Source organism: Sarcophilus harrisii, chromosome 4 (assembly GCF_902635505.1).
Source record: "Sarcophilus harrisii chromosome 4, mSarHar1.11, whole genome shotgun sequence".
Taxonomy (NCBI): Eukaryota; Metazoa; Chordata; class Mammalia; order Dasyuromorphia; family Dasyuridae; genus Sarcophilus; species Sarcophilus harrisii.
The window spans coordinates 269472347-269493756 of NC_045429.1; the positions used below are offsets into that span (position 1 = coordinate 269472347).

Below are 21410 nucleotides of genomic sequence, written 5' to 3' on the forward strand. Positions count from 1 at the left end.
GGGATGGGAGGTGAGCTTCGGGCAGGGGACGTGGGACAAGAAACTTGAGGGGAAGGAATTAGTTGTGAGCTCTGACATTGGGAGAGAACCGGAAGAGAAAGGAGGCTCCCAGGAGATCTTGGAGAAGACAGAAGGCTATGGGGGCGGGTCTCCTGAGGGAGGGTGGGCTAGTTAGGGGAAGGGGGAGCACAGTAGTAAGTAGGAGAAATTCCGCAGATTTGGGGCTAGATGGAAAGAGCACTAAGAGGGAGGACAGGATCGTGAATCTCCTCTAGTTGGTGGGGCCTCAGCCTGTCCATCTTCTTGCCTCTAATCAGACACCTGAGGGGCTTAAATCCCCCCAGAGAAAAAGGACCTGTGCTGAAAGACAATGGGATTCCCCCTAACTATAATGGCCAGCCTAGACCCTGGCGGGCAAGTGATGCCATGGGCTCAGTTCCTCTGGAGGAAGAGTATATGGGGACATGACTCTAGGTAAAAACAAAAGGCATGGGTGCAACTTTTAAAAAAAAAAAAAAAAAAAAAAAGCCACTCTGGCACTACATTTCTCACCCCTTTACTTCAGAGGTCTTCCTTAAGAGTTGCCCTCTCTCTTAAAAGGATGGAAATCTTCAATTGCACTAAGATGAAGGGTAGGTATTAAGATTAACCAGTAAATCAGGGAAGGAGAGAGAAAATATAGAGGCTTCTTCTCTGGAAGGGAATTTATCAAGAACAGGAAAATCTCACAGTCCCTTTAAGAAGTCATTTTGTCAGGAGACTAGCTGACCTATGTGACTTCCTGAGGTTCCTTTCAAGACCTGGATTCCAAACTCCTTCTGATTATAGCTTCAGTTGGTCATTCTTCAATCTCCTAACAAAAACAATAATTCGCAGCTCTATAGCACTGTTTCATTCAAGTGCCTTCTTCACAACTCCCTTGCAGAATTGGTAATATAAGTTAGAGAATTTCTGTTTTACAGATGAAGGAACCGAGAGTCAGAAAGTTTCACAGAGGCTATATTGCCTAGTGGTGAAGACCTGGACATGAAAGACAGGAAGATCTGGGTTTGAATACCACCTTACAACTTTTCTAGCTGTGTGGCCCCTCAGTGGATGAGGCTATTTCTCGGAATCTCAGTTTCCCCATGTGCAAAGTGGGTGTGATAATAATAGCACCTGTGTTACAGGATTATGAGGCTCACACTGGATGTTAAGCATTTTGCAAAACCTGATGCACCATAAAATGAGTCATTATTATTATAGAAACAGAGTGATATAGTGGCTTACAATATCAGCCTCCGAGTCATAAACACCTTAGTTCAAATTCTGCTTTTGCAATCATAGGCAAGTCACAAGTCCCCAGACACCTCTGTAAGGCTTTGAGGGTCTGCATCAGAAAGGGGTTTCCCTTTCCCATACTAGGAGCACCTTGCCCTGAAGAAAGAACCAGTGCAGTTTCACCACCCTCCAAAGAACCACAATTAAGGGAGTCATCCAACACCCCACAACTAGCCAAGTGACCAAGCTGGAACTGGAGCCCCATGGCAGATCTCCTCTCTACAATGTGCTGCTTCTGGGCAGTGAAGAAGAGTGAGCTGTCTTACTGAAAAGGACAATCCCCTTCAAGCTGTCCAGGGAGAGGGGAGGAGCTCTGGCAATGGCACAGTAGTGACTCCAAGCAGAAAATGCATTGTAGAGCTGGAACAATGGCCCCTTTGGACTGAAGCAAGCTGGCCAAAGGGTCCTCCCCTTGTGTTCCCCCCCACTAGATCTCTTGCTCACTCACCCTGAGGACACGGTTCAGCAGACGTTGATGTAGGGTGGATGCTGCCTGCAGGATGCCAGCGGCAAAGAGTATTGCCCGCAGGAGGGTACAGATTGAATTGGCACCGGCAATGGCCCCATATACGGTCAAGTAATACTGCACATTCAGGGAGTTATTTGGGGTGGCTTTGGGCCACGGGGCCACGGGGACACTGGACAGAGGGAAGGGAAAATAAGGCCAGTGACTGTCAGCCACAGGCTGCACCCCAAAACAGACTCCACACCCTCACCCTGAGAGGCCCGGGGATCCACTCCTAAGCCCCGGCTTGGTCCCTGAACTCGGCTCTGACTCCAGTTTTTCCAGATTCCCCCCTGGGTCACTCACAAGAGGCCTCCAGGGGAGAAGAGAAGTAGCTGCGGGGAGAGCACTGAGGGCGCTTGGCTGGTGAGGTGCCACAGCTCTTGGGAGCCATTCTCAGCTCTCTTCAGCTGGGAGATCCAGTGAGAGAGCCACCAGTCGGCAGCATTCCGGGTCCCTGAGACACAGCAAAGGAAAAGGAGGGGAAAGGAAAGCCAAACTGTCGCCTGCATTTTCCTGGGCCTATTTCTTCTCATCCATCACTGCTCTCCCTCTTCTTCTGGGGCTCACTCCTCACCACCCTTGGCCTCCAGGATGGCTCGGACCCTGACTCCAGCCCTCGCCTTTGCTGGGTCTCCTGGCCGGCGGCCTCATCCCTTCACCCATCCTATGCCTCCTCCATGGCCCTATGCGCCAGTCTGGGGGAAGAAGGAAGCAGTCCAAATTTAAGAGAAAAGAGGAAGACTAAAAAGAGTGAGAGCAGGCATAGCCAGCCAAATCCCGGGAAGGCCCCCCAGCCTCTGGAAGCTGAGGCTCAAGGCCAAGGCCACCACCTCTCTTTCAGAGAGTCTAATAATAGCCCTGTAAGTCACACAAATGTTTAACTCATGGCAAGCCTGTGACAGCACATGCACAAGTATCCCTGTTTTCTAGGTAAGGCCTTAGAGAATAAAGGAGAGGGCGTTCCCAGGGGTAGACGCTGCCACTGACCACTACTGAATGACCACTGAGAAGTCACTTAATTCCCTGGGCCTCAATCTGCTCATCTGTAAAACGAAGAGACTGGAAGTGATGATCTACTTTGCAAATTCAAGCAGATATTGGCACATTTGGCACAGGGGAAGGTGAAAGGAAGGGAACAAGCTTTTATTAAGTGCCTACTATGTGCTAAGTGCAATTACTATCTCATTTGAGCCTCACAACAACCCTATGAGAGATGGGTGTTATTATTGTCCAGAATAATTTATGATTATAAAAAATATATGAATAATATGTCTGTGTAATATATTACTTATAATATATATTATGTCATATGATTATATTTCCACATTATATATAAATAATATAATGGAGAAACTGAGGCAGACAGTGGTGAAGTGGCTTGCCTAGGATCACACAGCTAAAAAGCACTTGAGGCTGGATTTGAACTCAGCTCTTTCTGAGTCCAAGACCAGAGCTCTACCATGTTACCTTGTTACCCAGGAGATTGGAAGACCTGCCTGTGGGGGCATCCTTCCCCACTTCCACCTCCATCCCCAGTCCCAGAAGCTAGCCTAACTGGGATGTGATACCTGTGCTCATAGAGAGCATCTTGCTTCCCCTTCCCCACTTTGTCAGTGACCTAAAACCCATCAGGTTCTCTTTACTGGCTTAAAATAGATAGGAATCACCCATTCTATTCCTTTTAGTCAGAGGGAGGATCACTAGGCCTTACCAACTGCCCTATTAGTACCTCCTAAAGTCCTCCAGGTTTTACCATATGCCTTGCCTCTGTGTCCTGTAGATTCTAGGCACTATCATCTGACCTAATAATATAACTGAAAAACCCTTGGATCTTGCCAATTGCTCTTCACCATTGTACTTATAGAACTTCTTGTGAACTTTCAGCTCAGTTTTGTGGGTTGTCTCCCCTAATTAATATTCTATTGGTATCCACATAGTAAATACCAAGTAAGTGCTTTTTCATTCATTCATTCACAGTTATCATGTAATAAATCCATATTTATTCATCCTTTAGTTCTAAATCCAATAATCCAACAGTCAGAGGAAGAAACTATAGACTAGAGAAGTGTATCATCCATGGTCACTCCCTTGAACCTTAGAGATAGAGAATGCAGTACCATGTATTCTATGGAGGGCAAGGAGCATCCCAGGAAATAGGGACCCAAGAGTTGAGACTGCCCAGCCCAGGGATGTGAATGATGAACAAAGGGAGGGGCTAAAGAATAAAGAGAGCTGGGGAGTTCATAGAAATACTCTTACCTTGCATGAGGAGTAAGAAGAAGATGATAGCCAGGGAGAGACCCCCACCTATAGCTTTCCAGTAAGCCTGGTACACCTGGAAAGCCACAGCCCCTTCCTTCTTTCCTTCCTCCTGGAGCAGGCGGCTGGCATTTGGGCCCAGATCCTTGGGTTCCTCACTCTCTTTCTCTGGCTTCCATGCCTCTGAGGCTACTGCTACAATTAAATACAAGGAGAAGAAGGGGAGTCACACCCGGAGGATTTAGGGTTAAAGGAATGACCATAAGGAAGGGAAGGGAAGGGAAGGAAAGAGAAGGGAAGAGAAGGAGACAAATATTTAGGCCAATATTTAATAATCTCAGAGATACTGACTGAAAGGTAAAGAAAGGAGGGAGGAAATAGGGTTGATATGGAAAGGCACACCTGACTCAGTCTTCTGTTCATCCTCAGACTGGGCATTGGGGGTAGCTTGTACCAGTGGCAGAATCTCAGAGGGTGGTCCTAGAATGAAGGTCGGAAAATTCTCTAGTTACTAATAGGTTACAACATTTAGTTAAGTGTGCTCCAAACACCAGCTACTCAAAAAATGCTTATGTCACTTCAACCTTTTGTCCTCCAATGGCCCCTGATCTGGCTGCCCTCTTGGTTCTAACTTGCATGGTGTTCTGGACACTTGGGACTGAGCAGGGCTTTCAAAAAATCACTTCATATTTCAGTTGTGTTCAACTCTTTGTGACCTCATTAGGGTTTTTTGGCAAAGATACTAGAGTGCCTTGCCATTTCCTTCTCCAAATCATTTTGCATATAAGAAACTGAGGCAAACAGAGCTAAGTGATTTGCCCAGGATCACACAGCTAGGAAGTATCTGAGACAGAATTTGACCGCAGGTCTTCCTGACTCCAGCCCTAGCACTCCATCACTGTGCCAGCTAGCTGTCCCTGGGAAACAGGATAGCCTGCTTCCAGGCAAGCCAGCCCAGTCCTAAAAATAGTCTATGCCAAACAAAGTAGATGCCCATCCACTCAGGAATGGCAAAACAAGTTGTGGTACACGAATGAGGCATCTAGGTAACAGACAGAACAGAACACTGGACCTGGACTCAGTGAGGAAGACCTGAACTAAAACCTTACCTTGGAGCCTTACTAGCCCATGACCCTAGGCAAGTCACTTAATTGCTCCCTGCATCATTTTTCTAAACTGCAAAATGGGGATGATAATACATGCTTCTCATGTTTTGAGGATCAAATGAGATATGTATAAAAAGCTTTCCAAACCTTAAAGGGTTACATAAATGCGAGCCACTATCATCATCCTTATCATTATGATTATTTCTGAGCCATGAGAAACAATGACTATGATGATTACAGAGAAGTATGTGAGTACTTATATGAATCGACACAAAGTGAAATAATCAGAAGTAGAAAATAAACACAATGATTTCAACAATATAAGTAAAAACCCAAGTGACAAACAATAGAAAACCTTATAGCCATATGAAAAAAAAAAACTCTAAAAGACTGTTGATTGATTGAAGAAATGCAAGTTAAAATAACTCTGAGGGTACCACCTCACATCTATTAGACTGGCTAATATGACAGAGAAGGAAAATGACAAATGTTGGAGGGGATCTGAGAAAATTGGAGGTACTAATGCAGTATAGATAGAGTTGTGAACTGATTCAACTATTATGTAAAACAATTTGGAACTATCCCCAAAAAGCATAAAAACCATGCATACCATCTTTGTTTTTTCCCCAGGTTATTTTTACTTTCTTTCTAAATCCGATTTTTCTTATGTAGCAAGACAACTATATAAATATGTATACATATATTGTATTTAACATATACTTTAACATATTTAACATGTATGGGACTACCTGCCATCTAGGGGAGGGGGTAGAAGGAAATAGGGGAAAAGTTGGAACAGAAGTTTTTGCAAGGATCACTGTTGAAAAATTACCCATACATATGTTTTGTCAATAAAAAGCTGTAATTAAAAAAAAAAAAACATGCATACCCTTTGACTTCACAATGCCAAAAAAGAAAATAAAACAAAACAGGAAAAGGACCCATATATACAAAAACATTTATAATGGCTCTTTTCTGCTGACAAGAAATTGGAAATTGAAGGGATGTCCATTAATTGAGGAAAGGATGAAGAAATTGCGCTATGTGAATGTGACTGAATACTATTGAACTTTAAGAAATGATGAGCAGGATGGTCATGGTGATACAAAAATAAAATAAGCACTAGGAGAACATTGTACACAGTAACAGCAACATAGCATGATGATTAACTGTGAATGACTTCATTATTCTCAGCAATACAATGATCCAAGAGAACTTGAATCCAAGGATTTACCATGAAAAATGCTATGTGTCCCTAGAGAAAGAATCCATGTTGTCTGAACAAAAATCAAAGCATACTTTAAAAAAAAAAAAAAAAAAAAAAAAACTTTTTAACATTTTTGTTGGGTCTTTTTTTTGGTCTATGTTTTCTTTTATAACATGACTAACATGGAAATTTGTTTTGGATGATCTCACATGTAAAATCTATATCAGATTGCTTGCTTCTCAATGAAGAGAGTGGGAGGGAGAAAAAGAATTTAGACTCAAAAATTTTAAAATGAATATTAAAAATTGTTTTGACATGTAATTGGGAAAAAATAAAATACTAAATAAATAATTTAAAATCAAATAGCTAAGAAAAAGTCTAAAACAATAGAAACCAAACACTTCACAATTATAAGGACTATGTTTAGCCTCAGAGAAGAGATATATAAGAAAGTATCTTCCTTCCTACTTTCTTTGAAGAAGGTGGGTGGCTACGTGTGGAATACAGTATACAGCTTCAGACTTTTTCAATAAATTTTGTCAAAACTTTTTATTCCTAATTTTTGTTATGAGAGATGTCTCTTGGGGAGGATGAGGAGGAGGAAAGAAAATGAGGTTAGGATAAATGAAGTAACTTCCCCAAATTAAAATAGGGAGGAGAGGCCATATGTCAGTGGACATAAATGTAGAGGAAGGAGATTCTAGAGTAGACAGAGATAGAGAGAGGCAGAAAAGCATGGGTCATGCCCAGGGATTCATCCAGCAAGTCTAGTTTGGATAGAATGTAAAATGTGATGGGGAAGAGTGTTCCATGATGATGGAGGGCTCTATGTTAAAGAATGCAATTCGGTTCAACTAAGTAAGCATTTATCAAGCACTTACTTCATGCAAAGCACCAAAAAGACCAAAAAACAAAAAAACAGCTGCTGCCCTCTAGGAGGTTACTAATTATACTAAGATGATTAGGGCATGCACAGAAGAATTCTGATTTTAGAGACAGCAAGGTGGAGCAGCCCTGAAGTCAGGAGGACTTGAGTTCAAATGTAACCTCAGTTATTAATTAGCTGTGTGGCCCTGGGGAAGTCACTTCACCCTAATTGTCTTCCTTTCCGTTTCCTACCCTGCCAAATCCCAAAAGAGTTCTGATTTCAAGAGATTGAGAAGTTTCTCTAACCTCTGTAAGTAGAAATGAACTTTCCCATCTCTGTTTCTTGATTATAGTATTTTGTTCCTTGCTTATGGCATTTATTACATTCTGCTCTATAGTACTGATGCTTATGTATGTTTTATATACCTATTAGCTTCCTAAGAGCAGGGATTGTGTTTTACTTATCTGTGTATCCTGTGTAGCATGGACAGTATCTCACCCACACTAAGTGCTCAATTAATGATATATGAAGGTAATGGAATATTATTGTTTTATAAACAATTATGAACAAACTGATTTTTGAAAGACCTGGAAAGATTTACGTGAACTGATGCTGAGTGAAACAATAACAGCAAGAATGTGTAATAATCAACTATGAAAGGTTTGGTTCTTCTCAGTAGTTCAGTGATTCAAAACAATCCCAATAGATTTTGGACAGAAAATGCCATTTGCATCCAGAAAGAACTAAGGAGGGACAGCTAAATGGTATAGTAGATAGAGCACCAGTCCTAAAGTCAGGAAGACTTAAATTCTAGTCCAGCCTCAGACACTTAACAATTTCTAGCTGTGTGACCCTGGGCGAGTCACTTAACTCCAATTGCCTCAGCAAAAAAATCAAAACAAACAAAAAAAAAAACTAAGGAGACTGAACGTAAATCAATATGTGCTATATTCACTACTTTTTTCTGTTTTTCTTATCTCTCCCATATTTTACCCCTTTGCTCTGATTTTTTTCTCCCAACATGATTCTTAAAGCAATGTGTTAAAAAAAAAAAAAAAGTTTTTTAAGTGCTCAATTAAAAAAAAATACTCAGCATTTAATACGTTAATATTTTCAAGGCACTTTATAAATAATAAAAATAAAAGTAGTCTAAGCTGTGTTTTTTCCACTAGTAATGTATAACTGTGAGAACTGGACTATAAGAAAAGCTAATGCTGCAAAACTGACAGTTTTAAATTGTGGTGCTACGGAAGACTTTGGAGAGTCCCTTGGACAACACAAAGATCAAATCAGACAACATGGAAAAAATTAACTCACACTCTTCACTGGAAGGACAAAAACTGAAGCTTAAGTACTTTGGCCACATAATGAGAAGAAAGGACTCACTGGGAGTTAAGAGAGACAAATAGAGAGTGTTATGGAAACAATGAACATGACTTTGGATAGTGATGCAGTTAAGTAACAGGCCTGGAGTCAGGAAGTCTTCTCTTACTGAGTTCAAATTTGGCTTCAGACATTCCTAGCTGTCTGACTCTGGGCAAGTCACTTAGCCCTGTTTGCCTCCGTTTCCTCATCTATAAAATGAACTGGAGAAGGAAATGGCAAACCACTCCAGTATCTTTGCCAAGAAAGCATCAAAATGGGGACACAAAGAGTTGGACATGACTGGAAAACAACTGACCAATAATAACAATATTTGTCATCTCATTTGATTTTCATAACAGCCTTGGAAGGAAGTACTGTGATTAACTTCACTTTATAGATGAAAAAACTGACAGATTGGGACTCAGGTCTTTCTGACTCCAGATCCAGCATATTTTCCACAGCCATCTCAGTTTCAATAAATATTTGTTCAATTAAATATTTCTTCAAGGACATGACAATTATTATATAAAATGGTCCCCAATCCCACATTATTCTTCAAGATAGCTTGTTCACTCCCTAGAGATAGGAACTGCTTCATTTTTGTCTTTGTGCTTCCAGTACATAGTTAAGTGTCTAATAAATGCTTGTTGATTAATAGAAGATGATGATGATAAAAATAATATTGCAGGGACAAAAAGAATAATCCCAATAGTTGATCAGGGTTTTAAGACTGGTGAAGTGCCACTACTCAGATTGGCTAAGATGACAGGAAAAGATAATGATGAATGTCGGAGCGGATGTGGGGAAACCAATGCATTGTTGGTGGAGTTGTGAAATGATCCAACCATTCTGGAGAGAAATTTGGAACTATACCTAAAAGGCTAACAAACTGTGCATACCTTTTAATCCAGCAGTGTTTCTAGTGGGCCTGCATTCCAAAGAAATCACAAAAGAGGGAAAAGAACCTACAAGTGCAATGGATGTCCATCAGTTGGAGAATGGCTGAATAAATTATGGTATATGAATATTATGGAATATTATACTGTTCTGTAAAAAATGACCAACAGGATGATTTCAGAAAGGCCTGGAGAGACTTACACGAACTGATGCTGAGTGAAATGAGCAGGACCAGGAGATCATTATATACTTCAACAACAATACTATATGATGACCAGTTCTGATGGACCAGGCCATCCTCAGCAACGAGATCAACCAAATCATTTCCAAAGGAGCAGTAATGAACTGAACCAGCTATGCCCAGAGAAAGAACTCTGGGAGATGACTAAAAACCATTATATTGAATTCCCAATCCCTATATTTATGCACACCTGCATTTTTGATTTCCTTCACAAGCTAATTGTACAATATTTCAGAGTCTGATTCTTTTTGTACAGCAAAATAACGTTTTGGTCATGTATACTTATTGTGTATCTAATTTATATTTTAATATATTTAACATCTACTGGTCATCCTGCCATCTAGGGGAGGGGGTGGGGGGGTAAGAGGTGAAAAATTGGAACAAGAGGTTTGGCAATTGTTAATGCTGTAAAGTTACCCATGCATATATCCTGTAAATAAAAGGCTATTAAAAAAAAGAACCTACAAGTGCAAAAATGTTTGTAGCAGCCCTTTTTGTAGTGGCCAGAAACTGGAAATTGAGTGGCTGCCCATCAGTTAGGGAATGGCTGAATAAGTTATGGTATATGAATGTTATTGAATATTATTGTTCTATAAGAAATGATCAGCAGGATGATTTCAGAAAAGACTGGAAAGATGTATGTGAACTAATGCTAAGTGAAGTGAGCAAAACCAAGAGAATGTTGTACACAGCACCAAGATTATGTGATGATCAACTGTGACAGCCTTTTCAACAATAAGGTGATTCATGGCTATTCCAATAGATGTGATGGAAAGAGTCATGAATTACATGAATTACAGCATGGTATTTTCATCTTTTGGGGGGTTGTTGTTTGCTTGATTTTTTTCTCCCTTTGAGCTGATTTTTCCTATGCAGCATGATGAATATGTAAATACATTTAGAAGAATTGCACATGTTTAACCTATATCAGATTGCTTGTTGTCTTAGGGAGGGGCAGAAGGAAAGAAAAAAATCTGGAACACAAGATTTTGTAAAGATGAAAACTATCTTTGCATGTTTTGGGGAAAATAAAATATTATTAAAAGTTTTAAAAAATTTAAAAGAAAAGAAAAAGGAAACAAAAAAAAATATTGGTGAAGCGTTTTAAGTGGTGTCATCTGGACCTCATGACCAAGCAGTGAGAGATCACAAAATGTGAGAGTGGGAATCTAGTCCAACACGCATACCAAAGGAATCCTCTCTATAACCCACTATACCCAACAAGTAGTTACTCACAACCTCCTCATGCATGGGCACATCATGTCTGGATAGCTCTAATTGTTAGGAAGCGTTTCCTGATGAAAAACCTGGATTTGCTTCTTAGCATCTTTCTCCCATTTTCTCTTTTAGGACCAAATAAAGCACTTTTAATCCTAACTCCAAATGATAACCATCCATAGACTTGAACAAAATTGTCTTATCCCCAAGCCCCACCTCAAAGGTTCTCTTCCACAGGCTAAACACACCCAGCTCCCTCAATCAATATTCAAATTACATGGACATAAGAATCTTTACCTTCCCTGCTACCCTCCCACCGCACCCCGGACAATCTCCAGTTTATCAACACTGTCCTTAAACCCAAGTACCCAGACCTGAATACTCCAAATGACAAGACGGAGTCAGGAAAGAGAATATACATTTTTATAGCACTCACTATATACCAGGCATTGTGGTAAGTGCTGTACAAATATTATCTCATTTGCGTCTCACAACAATCCTGTGTAATAGATATAATTATTATCATTCCTATTTTAGAACTGAGGAAACTGAGACAGGCAGTGATTAGCTCAGCTGGCAAGTGTCTAAGACCACATCTGAACTCAGATCTTCCTAACTCCAGGCACAGTAATTCCTCCTCTACTGTGCTACCTATGTGCTCAGTAGGATTATTATCTTCCTATTCCTGAAAGATGATGCCCTTCGTAATGGAATCTAAGAATATACGGTTATCCTTTATCACAACTTTCCCCATTGCAGTTTTTATGTCACAGGTCAACATAAGAAATTAAGTGAAAATTTGGGGGGAGTTTTGTAGAAGCCACATGTGAAGGCCAAAAGATAACACACACACACAAAATTAGAAGTTCAGACATGTACTATATATATATATATAGTTTTATATAATATCAACCCAAATTTTACAATATGGTACTGAAAACATTCCATAAAAGAAAAAAAAATTAGATTTCTTATTTGGTGTAAAGGGAGGGCCAAAAACATTTTATGTGGATTTTCCAAATCACAGGAGTACTGTGCCCTTAACCCCGTCGATGTGGAAAGAATAATTGTATTAACTTTTAGGGCCTCCAAATTATCACTCTTTGCCGATGACATGATGGTATACTTAGAGAACCCCAGAGATTCTGCTAAAAAGTTATTAGAAATAATCCACAACTTTAGAAAAGTTGCTGGTTATAAAATAAACCCACATAAGTCATCAGCATTCTTATATATCACTAACAAAATCCAACAGTCAGAGTTACAAAGAGAAATTCCATTTAAAGTAACTACTGATAATATAAAATATTTAGGAATCTATCTGCCAAGGGAAAATCAGAAACTTTATGAGCAAAATTACAGACCACTTTTCACACAAATTAAGTCTGATCTAACCAATTGGAAAAATATTAAATGCTCTTGGATAGGGAGAACAAATATAATAAAGATGACAATATTACCTAAACTAATCTATTTATTTAGCGCTATACCAATCAGACTCCCAAAAAACTATTTTAATGACCTAGAAAAAATAACAACAAAGTTCATATGGAAAAACAAAAGGTCAAGAATTTCAAGGGAATTAATGAAAAAAAATCAAATGATGGTGGCTTAGCTGTACCAGATCTAAAATTATATTATAGAGCAGCAGTTACCAAAACTATTTAGTATTGGCTAAGAATAGATTAGTTGATCAGTGGAATAGAAGTAGGTTCAAGGGATAAAACAGTCAACAAATATAGCAACCTAGTCTTTGATAAACCCAAAGATCCCAGCTTTTGGGATAAGAACTTACTGTTTGATAAAAATTGCTGGGAAAATTGGAAACTAATATGGCAGAAACTAGGCATTGATCCATACTTAACGACCGTACACCAAGATAAGGTCAAAATGGGTTCATGACCTAGGCATAAAGAATGAAATCATTAATAAATTAGAGGAACATAGGATAGTTTACATCTCAGACCTGTGGAAGGGAAGGTCTTTATGACCAAAGCAGAACTAGAGATCATTACTGACCACAAAATAGAAAATTTTGATTATACCAAACTGAAAAGTTTTTGTACAAACAAATCTAATGCAGACAAGATTAGAAGGAAGCAATAAACTGGGAAAATATTTTTACAGTCAAAGGTTCTGATAAAGGCCTCATTTCCAAAATATATAGAGAATTAACTCTAATTTATAAAAAATCAAGCCATTCTCCAATTGAAAAATGGTCAAAGGATATGAACAGACAATTCTCAGATGAAGAAATTGAAACTATTTCTAGTCATATGAAAAGATGCTCCAAGTCATTATTAATCAGAGAAATGCAAATTAAGACAACTCTAAGATACCACTACACACCTGTCAGATTGGCTAAAATGACAGGAAAAAATAATGATGATTGTTGGAGGGATGTGGAAAACTGGGACATTGATTCATTGTTGGTGGAGTTGTGAACGAATCCAACCATTTTGGAGAGTAGTTTGGAACTATGCTCAAAAAGTTATCAAACTATACATACCCTTTGATCCAGCAGTGTTACTACTGGGATTATATCCCAAAGAGATTATAAAGAAGGAAAGGGACCTGTATGTCACGAATGTTTGTGGCAGCCCTTTTGTAGTGGCTAGAAACTGGAAACTGAATGGATGTCCATCAGTTGGAGAATGGCTGAATAAATTGTGGTATATGAAAATTATGGAATATTACTGTTCTGTAAGAAATGACCAACAGGATGATTTCAGAAAGGCCTGGAGAGACTTAACGAACTGATGCTGAGTGAAATGAGCAGGACCAGGAGATCATTATATACTTCAACAACAATACTAGATGATGACCAGTTCTGATGGATCAGGCCATCCTCAGCAACAAGATCAACCAAATCATTTCTAAGGGAGCAGTAATGAACTGAACCAGCTATACCCAGAAAAAGAACTCTGGGGATGACTAAAAACCATTACATTGAATTCCCAATCCCTATATTTATGCACACCTGCATTTTTGATTTCCTTCACAAGCTAATTGTACAATAATTCAGAGTCTGATTCTTTTTGTACAGCAAAATAACGTTTTGGTCATGTATAATTATTATGTATCTAAGTTATATTTTAATATATTTAACATCTACGGGTCATCCTGCCATTTAGGGAGGGGTGGGGTAAGAGGTGAAAAATTGGAACAAGAGGTTTGGCAATTGTTAATGCTGTAAAGTTACCATGTATATATCCTGTAAATAAAAGGCTATTAAATTTAAAAAAAAAAAAAAAAAAAAACTTTTAGGGCCTCTATATTATACTGCTGACTCATCTTGAATGTGAAGACCACTAAAAACCTCAGACCTTTTTTCAGAACAACTGCAACTAGTATTGTTATCCACTATGTTAAGATGAAGTAACAGACTCAGAAAGTAAGTTAAATGCTTTGCCAATTTTCGCTCAGCCACTAAGTGTCAAAAGTGACATTTGGATTCACATGTTCCTCAATTGAGGCAACTAGTTGGTTCAGTGACTAGTATGCTGGGTCTGGACTCAGGAAGATCTGAGTTCAAAACCAATCTTGGACTCTTACTAGCTGGACAAGTCCCTTAACCTCTCTTTGCCTTAATCCACTGGAGAAGGAAATAGCAAACTACTCTAGTATCTTGGTCAAGAAAACCTTATGGACAATATGGTATATAGGATCACAAAGAGTCAGACATAACTAGATAATTGAACAAAATTAACAAATTCTGACTCCAAGTACAGGAGTCTTCTACTGCAACTAAGCCATGTTGTGTCTCATAATTTCTTTTTTTTTTTTTTTTAAATATATTTTATTTATTTAATTAAATATTTCCCATTTACATTTAAAGTATTTTTTAACATTCATTTTTTAAAAAATTTCAAGTTCCAAATCTTTCCCCTTATTCCTACTCTTCTCTTACCCCTTGACAAGGCAAGCAATATGACATCAATTATACATGGCTTGTAATCTCTCTCTCTCTCTCTCTTTTTTTTTTTTTGAGGTTTGGCAAAAATGGGTTTATATTCACTGAGCAGTCTCAGTGGGCTAGTTCCTGATTAGGAAGCTACCATGGCTTGTAATTTCTCAAACCTGCTCTCCAAACCATTTTCTCCAAGCCTTTTTATGTAAAATCTCACTTCCCTCTGAGCTTCAGCTCTCCCAAAGGCCCCAAGGTAATTAGATTCACAAATCTCCAAGCTATCTCCCCTTCTTCTGACAAAATTCTATTCATATATTTTACTAATTCTTTTCTTTTCCCATCTCCCCTTTCATTTCATGCTCATACCAGTCCTAGAAATCTGGGAATGATTCTATATATTATATAATGAAGGTTAAGAGCCAGAATCCCCAAAGGGGTAATAACTTGCCCACAGTCACTCCAGCCATCCTTTTGGCAAAGCAAGGACCTGAGTACAGAAGTCCCAATTTTCAGGTACTGCAGTGACTCAAGATTAACAATCTCTTCATTGCTGGTATTCTTTAAATCCTATCCTATCCTTACTTCTTTTGGGGGTAGGTTAGGTGGTGCAGTAGATAGAGCACCAGCTTTGGGTCAGTTCAAATCTGGCCTCAGACATTTACTAGCTGGATACCTTAACCTCTGTCTTGGTTTCCTCAACTGTTCAACAGAGAAAATAATAGTGTAACCTCACCAGGTCATCGTGAGGATCAAATGAAATAATATTGATAAAACACTTAGCACAGTGCCTGGCACATAGCAGGTGCTTAATAAGTGGTTCCTTCCTTCCTTCTCTCATAGCCAGCATGTTGTCCATTTTTTCTTATTTCTACCTCTACAATAACACTCTCTTCTATCCCTTTCACCTCCAACATAGCCATTATCATAGTTTAGACTCTCATCTCCTCTCACTTGCAAGAGCTTCCTAACTGGTGTCCCTGCTCTGGGGTCTCCCCTTTGCAGTCCCCTAGACGCACCTGCCCACCACATCTTCCTAAGGCCCCAGTCTGACCATGTTGCTCCTCTGCTCTAGAACTTTGGCCCTGCCTCTCGGATCACACAGACTCCTCACTAAGACCTTTATAATACGGCTCCAGGCTTCCTTTTCAGACACCATTCCCCTCCCTACACTCTATTTCCCAATGGCATCAGTTTAGCCACTGCTCCCTGGGTTCCATCCACATGGTGGTGAGGTGTCTGTACACATTGTTGCCAAGCTTAGACATCCCATCTCCCTTCCAACCCCTAACCGTTCCAGCCTCCTTCAAAGACACTCAGGCACTACTCCTTTCAAGAAGCTACCCCTTATTACGTTAGTTGTGCTTCCTCAAATTATCTTGTATTTACTCATCTCTTTATGAGCTCCTAGAAGGCAAACAGGTGGACAGCTAGGTGACGCAGTGGATAGAGCGCTGGACCTGGAGTCAGAGACTCTTCTTCCCTAGTTCAAATATGGCCTCACTTTCAAGCTGTGTGACCCTGGACAAGTCACTTAGCCCTGTTCAGCTCAATTTCCTCATCTGTAAAATGAGCTGGAAAAGGAAATGGCAAACCATTCCTTTATCTCTGCTAAGAAAACCCCAAGTGGAATCATGAAGAATTAGACATAACTGAAAAAGACTAGACAACAAAGAAAGCAAAGAACTATTTTAAAAACGTTTGTCTTTTTGTCCTCAGCTCTTTGCACACAGAGTAAGCACCCATGAAATACTGAGTGAATAGAATTTCAGCCCTGACAGGAAAGCTGATACTTAGAAGCCACTCTCTCTGCTTCATCTGCCCTCAACCCCAAGGTACCTGCTTGGATGATGCGCCCACTCTTCAGCAGCAGCACCACGTCAGCCTTCTCCAGATATTCTACCCGATGGGTACAGAGCAGCCGGGTGGTGTCTCCTAGGATGCCCAGAATACACTTATGCAGCAAGTGGTTGGCCACATCAGCATCCACAGCAGCAAGGGGATCATCCAGGAGGTACAACTTGTTCTCCTGAAGAGAAACAATGGAAAAAGGTACTACCAAGTGAAAGCACGGACCTCCCAGACCCCAACTTTCTCCTTTCCCCCACTTACCTGGTAGACAGCTCGAGCAAGGGCAATACGGGCCCTCTGTCCACCACTGAGGGTTACACCTTTCTCTCCCACTTCTGTCAGGTCTCCATCAGGCAGAATCTGTGGGCATAGCAGAATGTTGGAGTACAAACCACAACTGCAACAACTTCTCCTTAAATTTGGAGTTTTAAGGCCTGGAACTGAGACTCGGATCTATGATATATTAGTTATATGATCCTGGACAACTCATTGAAGTTTTTCTACTTTCTAATTTGTAAAATGGGATAGCACCTGAATAGAGGAAAAACTTTACATAGGATGAATAGAAAGCTATGGGAGAAAAAAAAATATGTGAGATAAAAAAAGACAGAGATGCTGAGAGTTGCAGTTGTAAAAGTGAAATAAATAAATGCATATATATGCATGGGATCAATACCTGTCTCACACCCAAAGCTGCCATAAGGATCGAAAGAAATATATTCCATGTGAAAAGCATTTTGTTAATATTAATGTGTTCTACAGAAATATAAGCTGTTTTATTCCACAGGTCAGGAAAGACCCTTCTATGCTATTCCATGCTAGAATTCTTCTTCTGCTTACTCACGAGCTGTGTAACTACAGGAAAGTCATCTAATTTCTCTGGACCTCCAGTTTTTCATTTGTGCTAGTCTTCCCTGAAAATCCCAGCAAATTAGGTTTGCTAAACCCTTTTCAGCACTGCTCATCCATCTACCTTTGAGGTTTACTTGCCACCCAATGCTCACCTGCAGTTCCAAGAAGTTGTAGCATGTACAGCATGAGCCCTGGCAAACCATTTTGGTAGACGGGTGTTATGGGCCAGAACTCTGAACTTGAAACAAGGATGATTACAAGGTACTAAGTGGAATTGATGAGACAATGTTTATCTAGTTTAGCATGGTGCTTAACAGTTCTCTAAATTCAGTATGATTGATTTAATCTTACAAGAAATAATGATTTCCTAGTGATATAATGATTGGTTTAATATTCAGTGTGGAGCATATAAGCAGTGACTGAGAACCACAGAGGACAAGCTCTAGAAGCTCTCAGAGCCAAGGAGACAGAAATTCACTTCACCTTCAGTCAGGCTCCTGGTGGCTGCTCTGGCCTCCTGCACTTCCCCCAGTGAGACCACGGCCAGACTGAAAGGCTCCCCAGAAAGCTGCCCAGTCCCAGGAAGGAGATAATAAAAGATCTGGACTTTAACACCTGGCTATTCTCATAGTGATTATTGAACTGAAACGAAGGCTGCTCCCAGAGACCTCCAAGAAAACAGAACAAAGAACCTTACAGATGGGCTAAACCAGGTGGAGGGTAACCAACAGGCCTCAGACCTGTTGGTGAGTTAGCAGGAATCTAGCCCAACTGTGTGAAGATTTCCCCTGGCCAAAGGAGTGAATGGAAACAATTTATTCCCATGATCATAAAGGCAGCCAAAATAAGTGCTGTGCCAAAATAATGTTTTGGTCATGTATACTTATTGTGCATCTAATTTATATTTTAATGTATTTAACATCTACTGGTCATCCTGCCATCTGGGGAGAGGGGTGGGGGTAAGAGGTGAAAAATTGGAACAAATTAAGACAACTCTAAGATACCACTACACACCTGTCAGATTGGCTAAGATGACAGGAAAAAATAATGATGATTGTTGGAGGGTATGCGGGAAAACTGGGACATTGATTCATTGTTGGTGGAGTTGTGAACGAATCCAACCATTTTGGAGAGTAGTTTGGAACTATGCTCAAAAAGTTATCAAACTGTGCATACCCTTTGATCCAGCAGTGTTACTACTGGGATTATATCCCAAAGAGATTATAAAAGAAGGAAAGGGACCTGTATGTGCACGAATGTTTGTGGCAGCCCTTTTGTAGTGGCTAGAAACTGGAAACTGAATGGATGTCCATCAGTTGGAGAATGGCTGAATAAATTGTGGTATATGAAAATTATGGAATATTACTGTTCTGTAAGAAATGACCAACAGGATGATTTCAGAAAGGCCTGGAGAGACTTACACGAACTGATGCTAAGTGAAATGAGCAGGACCAGGAGATCATTATATACTTCAACAACAATACTAGATGATGACCAGTCCTGATGGATCAGGCCATCCTCAGCAACGAGATCAACCAAATCATTTCTAATGGAGCAGTAATGAACTGAACTAGCTATACCCAGAAAAAGAACTCTGGGAGATGACTAAAACCATTACATTGAATTCCCAGTCCCTATATTTATGCACACCTGCATCTTTGATTTCCTTCACAAGCTAATTGTACAATAATTCAGAGTCTGATTCTTTTTGTACAGCAAAATAATGTTTTGGTCATGTATACTTATTGTGTATCTAAGTTATATTTTAATATATTTAACATCTACTGTCATCCTGCCATTTAGGGAGGGTGGGGAGTAAGAGGTGAAAAATTGGAACAAGAGGTTTGGCAATTGTTAATGCTGTAAAGTTACCCATGTATATATCCTGTAAATTAAAGGCTATTAAATAAAAAAAAATAAAAATAAAATTAAAAAAAAAAAAAAAATTGGAACAAGAGGTTTGGCAGTTGTTAATGCTGTAAAGTTACCCATGCATATAACCTGTAAATAAAAGGCTATTAAATTAAAAAAAAAAAAAAAAAAGTGCTGTGCAGTGCTTAGAGCTTGGTCAGACATGGAAGAAACCCAAGTTTCCCAGGCCATCCCCAGTCCTTGACGCTGGACTTGGATGACTCAGGAAGAGAGACTGAAGCTGATGACTCTGCTACTCTGTTCCACTTAAATCCAATTAATGTACAATCACCCACAATATCATTGGTCCTCTTCAAAAATGAAGGAAGAACAATGACACTCAATTTTGAAGTGGAGCTAAGACTATCTGTAGTTAGAGGTGGGATTTGGTTCTGACTACAAGCCTTTGATTTTTGTTTTTGTTTTTGAAAACTGTAACTGTAATTTCACTGGTACGAACGCAGATCAACACAAGCAAAGTAATTTGCCCAGGTGACCCAGCATCCAGGGTATGGGGAACCCTGTAGTCAAAGCACATGCACCAACAGAAGGGATACAGAATTCCTCAAGTCCAAGCCATCCCATTTCCTCCAGCCCTAGAGAGCTTTCAGGCTCCTCCAGGGGAGAATGATAAGGAAAGCAGTCCTAGAATTCCTGGGGACATAACAAAGTGATGAGTGGAGGATCATGGAAGAGTTGTGGAACTTACTTTTCTCTTCTTCCTCCATCTCAGAAAAATCCTAAGCGTCTGGTCCCAGTTTCCTAGGGAGGTCTCAGCACTTTCTAGCCTCACCTGAAGGGAGTTAACTCCCTAAGGGTCTGCAGCATCATGGGGCCAGAAAACCTTATACCACACACTTCACTCAGATGCCCACCTTACTTCTCTGGGCCCCAGGTGAGCCTGGGGAGAATACCTTCAGGGCTGGAGCTGGGGCTGGGGATGCCCCTTCCTCCAGAGGAAAGAAGTCACCAGGAGTTGAGGGCACTCACAGCAAGGTCATCATGGAGAGCACAAGCCTCCAACACCTTCCAATAGAGATGAGCGTCAAATGCTTTCCCAAAGAGGATGTTGTCCCGAATGGTGGCAAACTGGATCCAAGGTTCCTGGGTGGCCAGACCGAAGCCTTCAAGCAGCCCAGCCACAGCAATCTGACCACTCAACCTGTGGGAAGCCAGGGGTGCGTGTGGGTGAAGGGGAAGTGGTGAAGCATGAACAATAACTGTTCCCTTCTGGGTCCTACCACATTTCAATTCTAAACTGTTTTCTTCTCTCTCTGTCGCTATCTCTGTGTCTCTGTCTCTTTCTCTGTCTTTCAGAGAAAATTTGGGATCACTTGCCTAGGGTTACTGCAAGTGTCTGAGGTTGGATTTGAACGTGGGTCCTCCTGACTTAGGGCTCTATCCACTGCATTACCCAGCTGGCCAATCCTCTTCTAAAAAGATTTTCCTGGAACGTGTTGCCCAAGGTCAGAAAGGAGGAGACAGTGATAGGTCCTCAGACTCCTAACTCGGTGCCCTGTCCAATGGTTCACATTGCTTTCTATCTAGCTATCTGTCAATTCCCTCCCTATATCAAAAGCAGGTAGTGAGGTCCTAGGCCTGGAGTCAGGAAGAGCCAAGTTCAAATAAGGCTTCAGACACTTAATGGCTGTGTGTCCTTGAGCAAGTCACTTCACCTATGTTTGCCTTGCAGGCAGCTAGGTGGCTCAGTGGGTAGAGCTCTGGGCCTGGAGACAGGGAGAACTGAGTTCAAACATGGCCTCACATGCTTACATGGTTGTATGACTCTGGGCAACTCACTTAACCTCTATTTATCTCACTTTCCTCAATTATAAAATGGGAATAATAACAGTACCCAGATCACATGGTTGTTGTTGAGGATCAAATGAGATATTTGTAA

At 40.4% G+C, this 21410-nt stretch overlaps 1 protein-coding gene across 4 annotated transcripts in view; it reads right to left on the bottom strand.

Annotated features, from left to right (window-relative positions):
- ABCC10 (ATP binding cassette subfamily C member 10) overlaps positions 1 to 21410 on the bottom strand; it is a 37223-nt gene that overhangs the window by 6203 nt on the left and 9610 nt on the right. For 3 of the 4 annotated variants that reach the window (XM_031964801.1, XM_031964802.1, XM_031964805.1), the window contains exons 8-14: positions 20501 to 20672; positions 17009 to 17107; positions 16736 to 16925; positions 4490 to 4567; positions 4088 to 4282; positions 2132 to 2282; positions 1769 to 1958 (exon numbers count right to left, since the gene is read on the bottom strand). In XM_031964801.1, coding sequence (XP_031820661.1) covers positions 1769 to 1958; positions 2132 to 2282; positions 4088 to 4282; positions 4490 to 4567; positions 16736 to 16925; positions 17009 to 17107; positions 20501 to 20672 — 1075 coding nt within the window. The remainder of the gene's footprint in view (positions 1 to 1768; positions 1959 to 2131; positions 2283 to 4087; positions 4283 to 4489; positions 4568 to 16735; positions 16926 to 17008; positions 17108 to 20500; positions 20673 to 21410) is intronic. The other variant, XM_031964803.1, reaches the window with a different exon arrangement.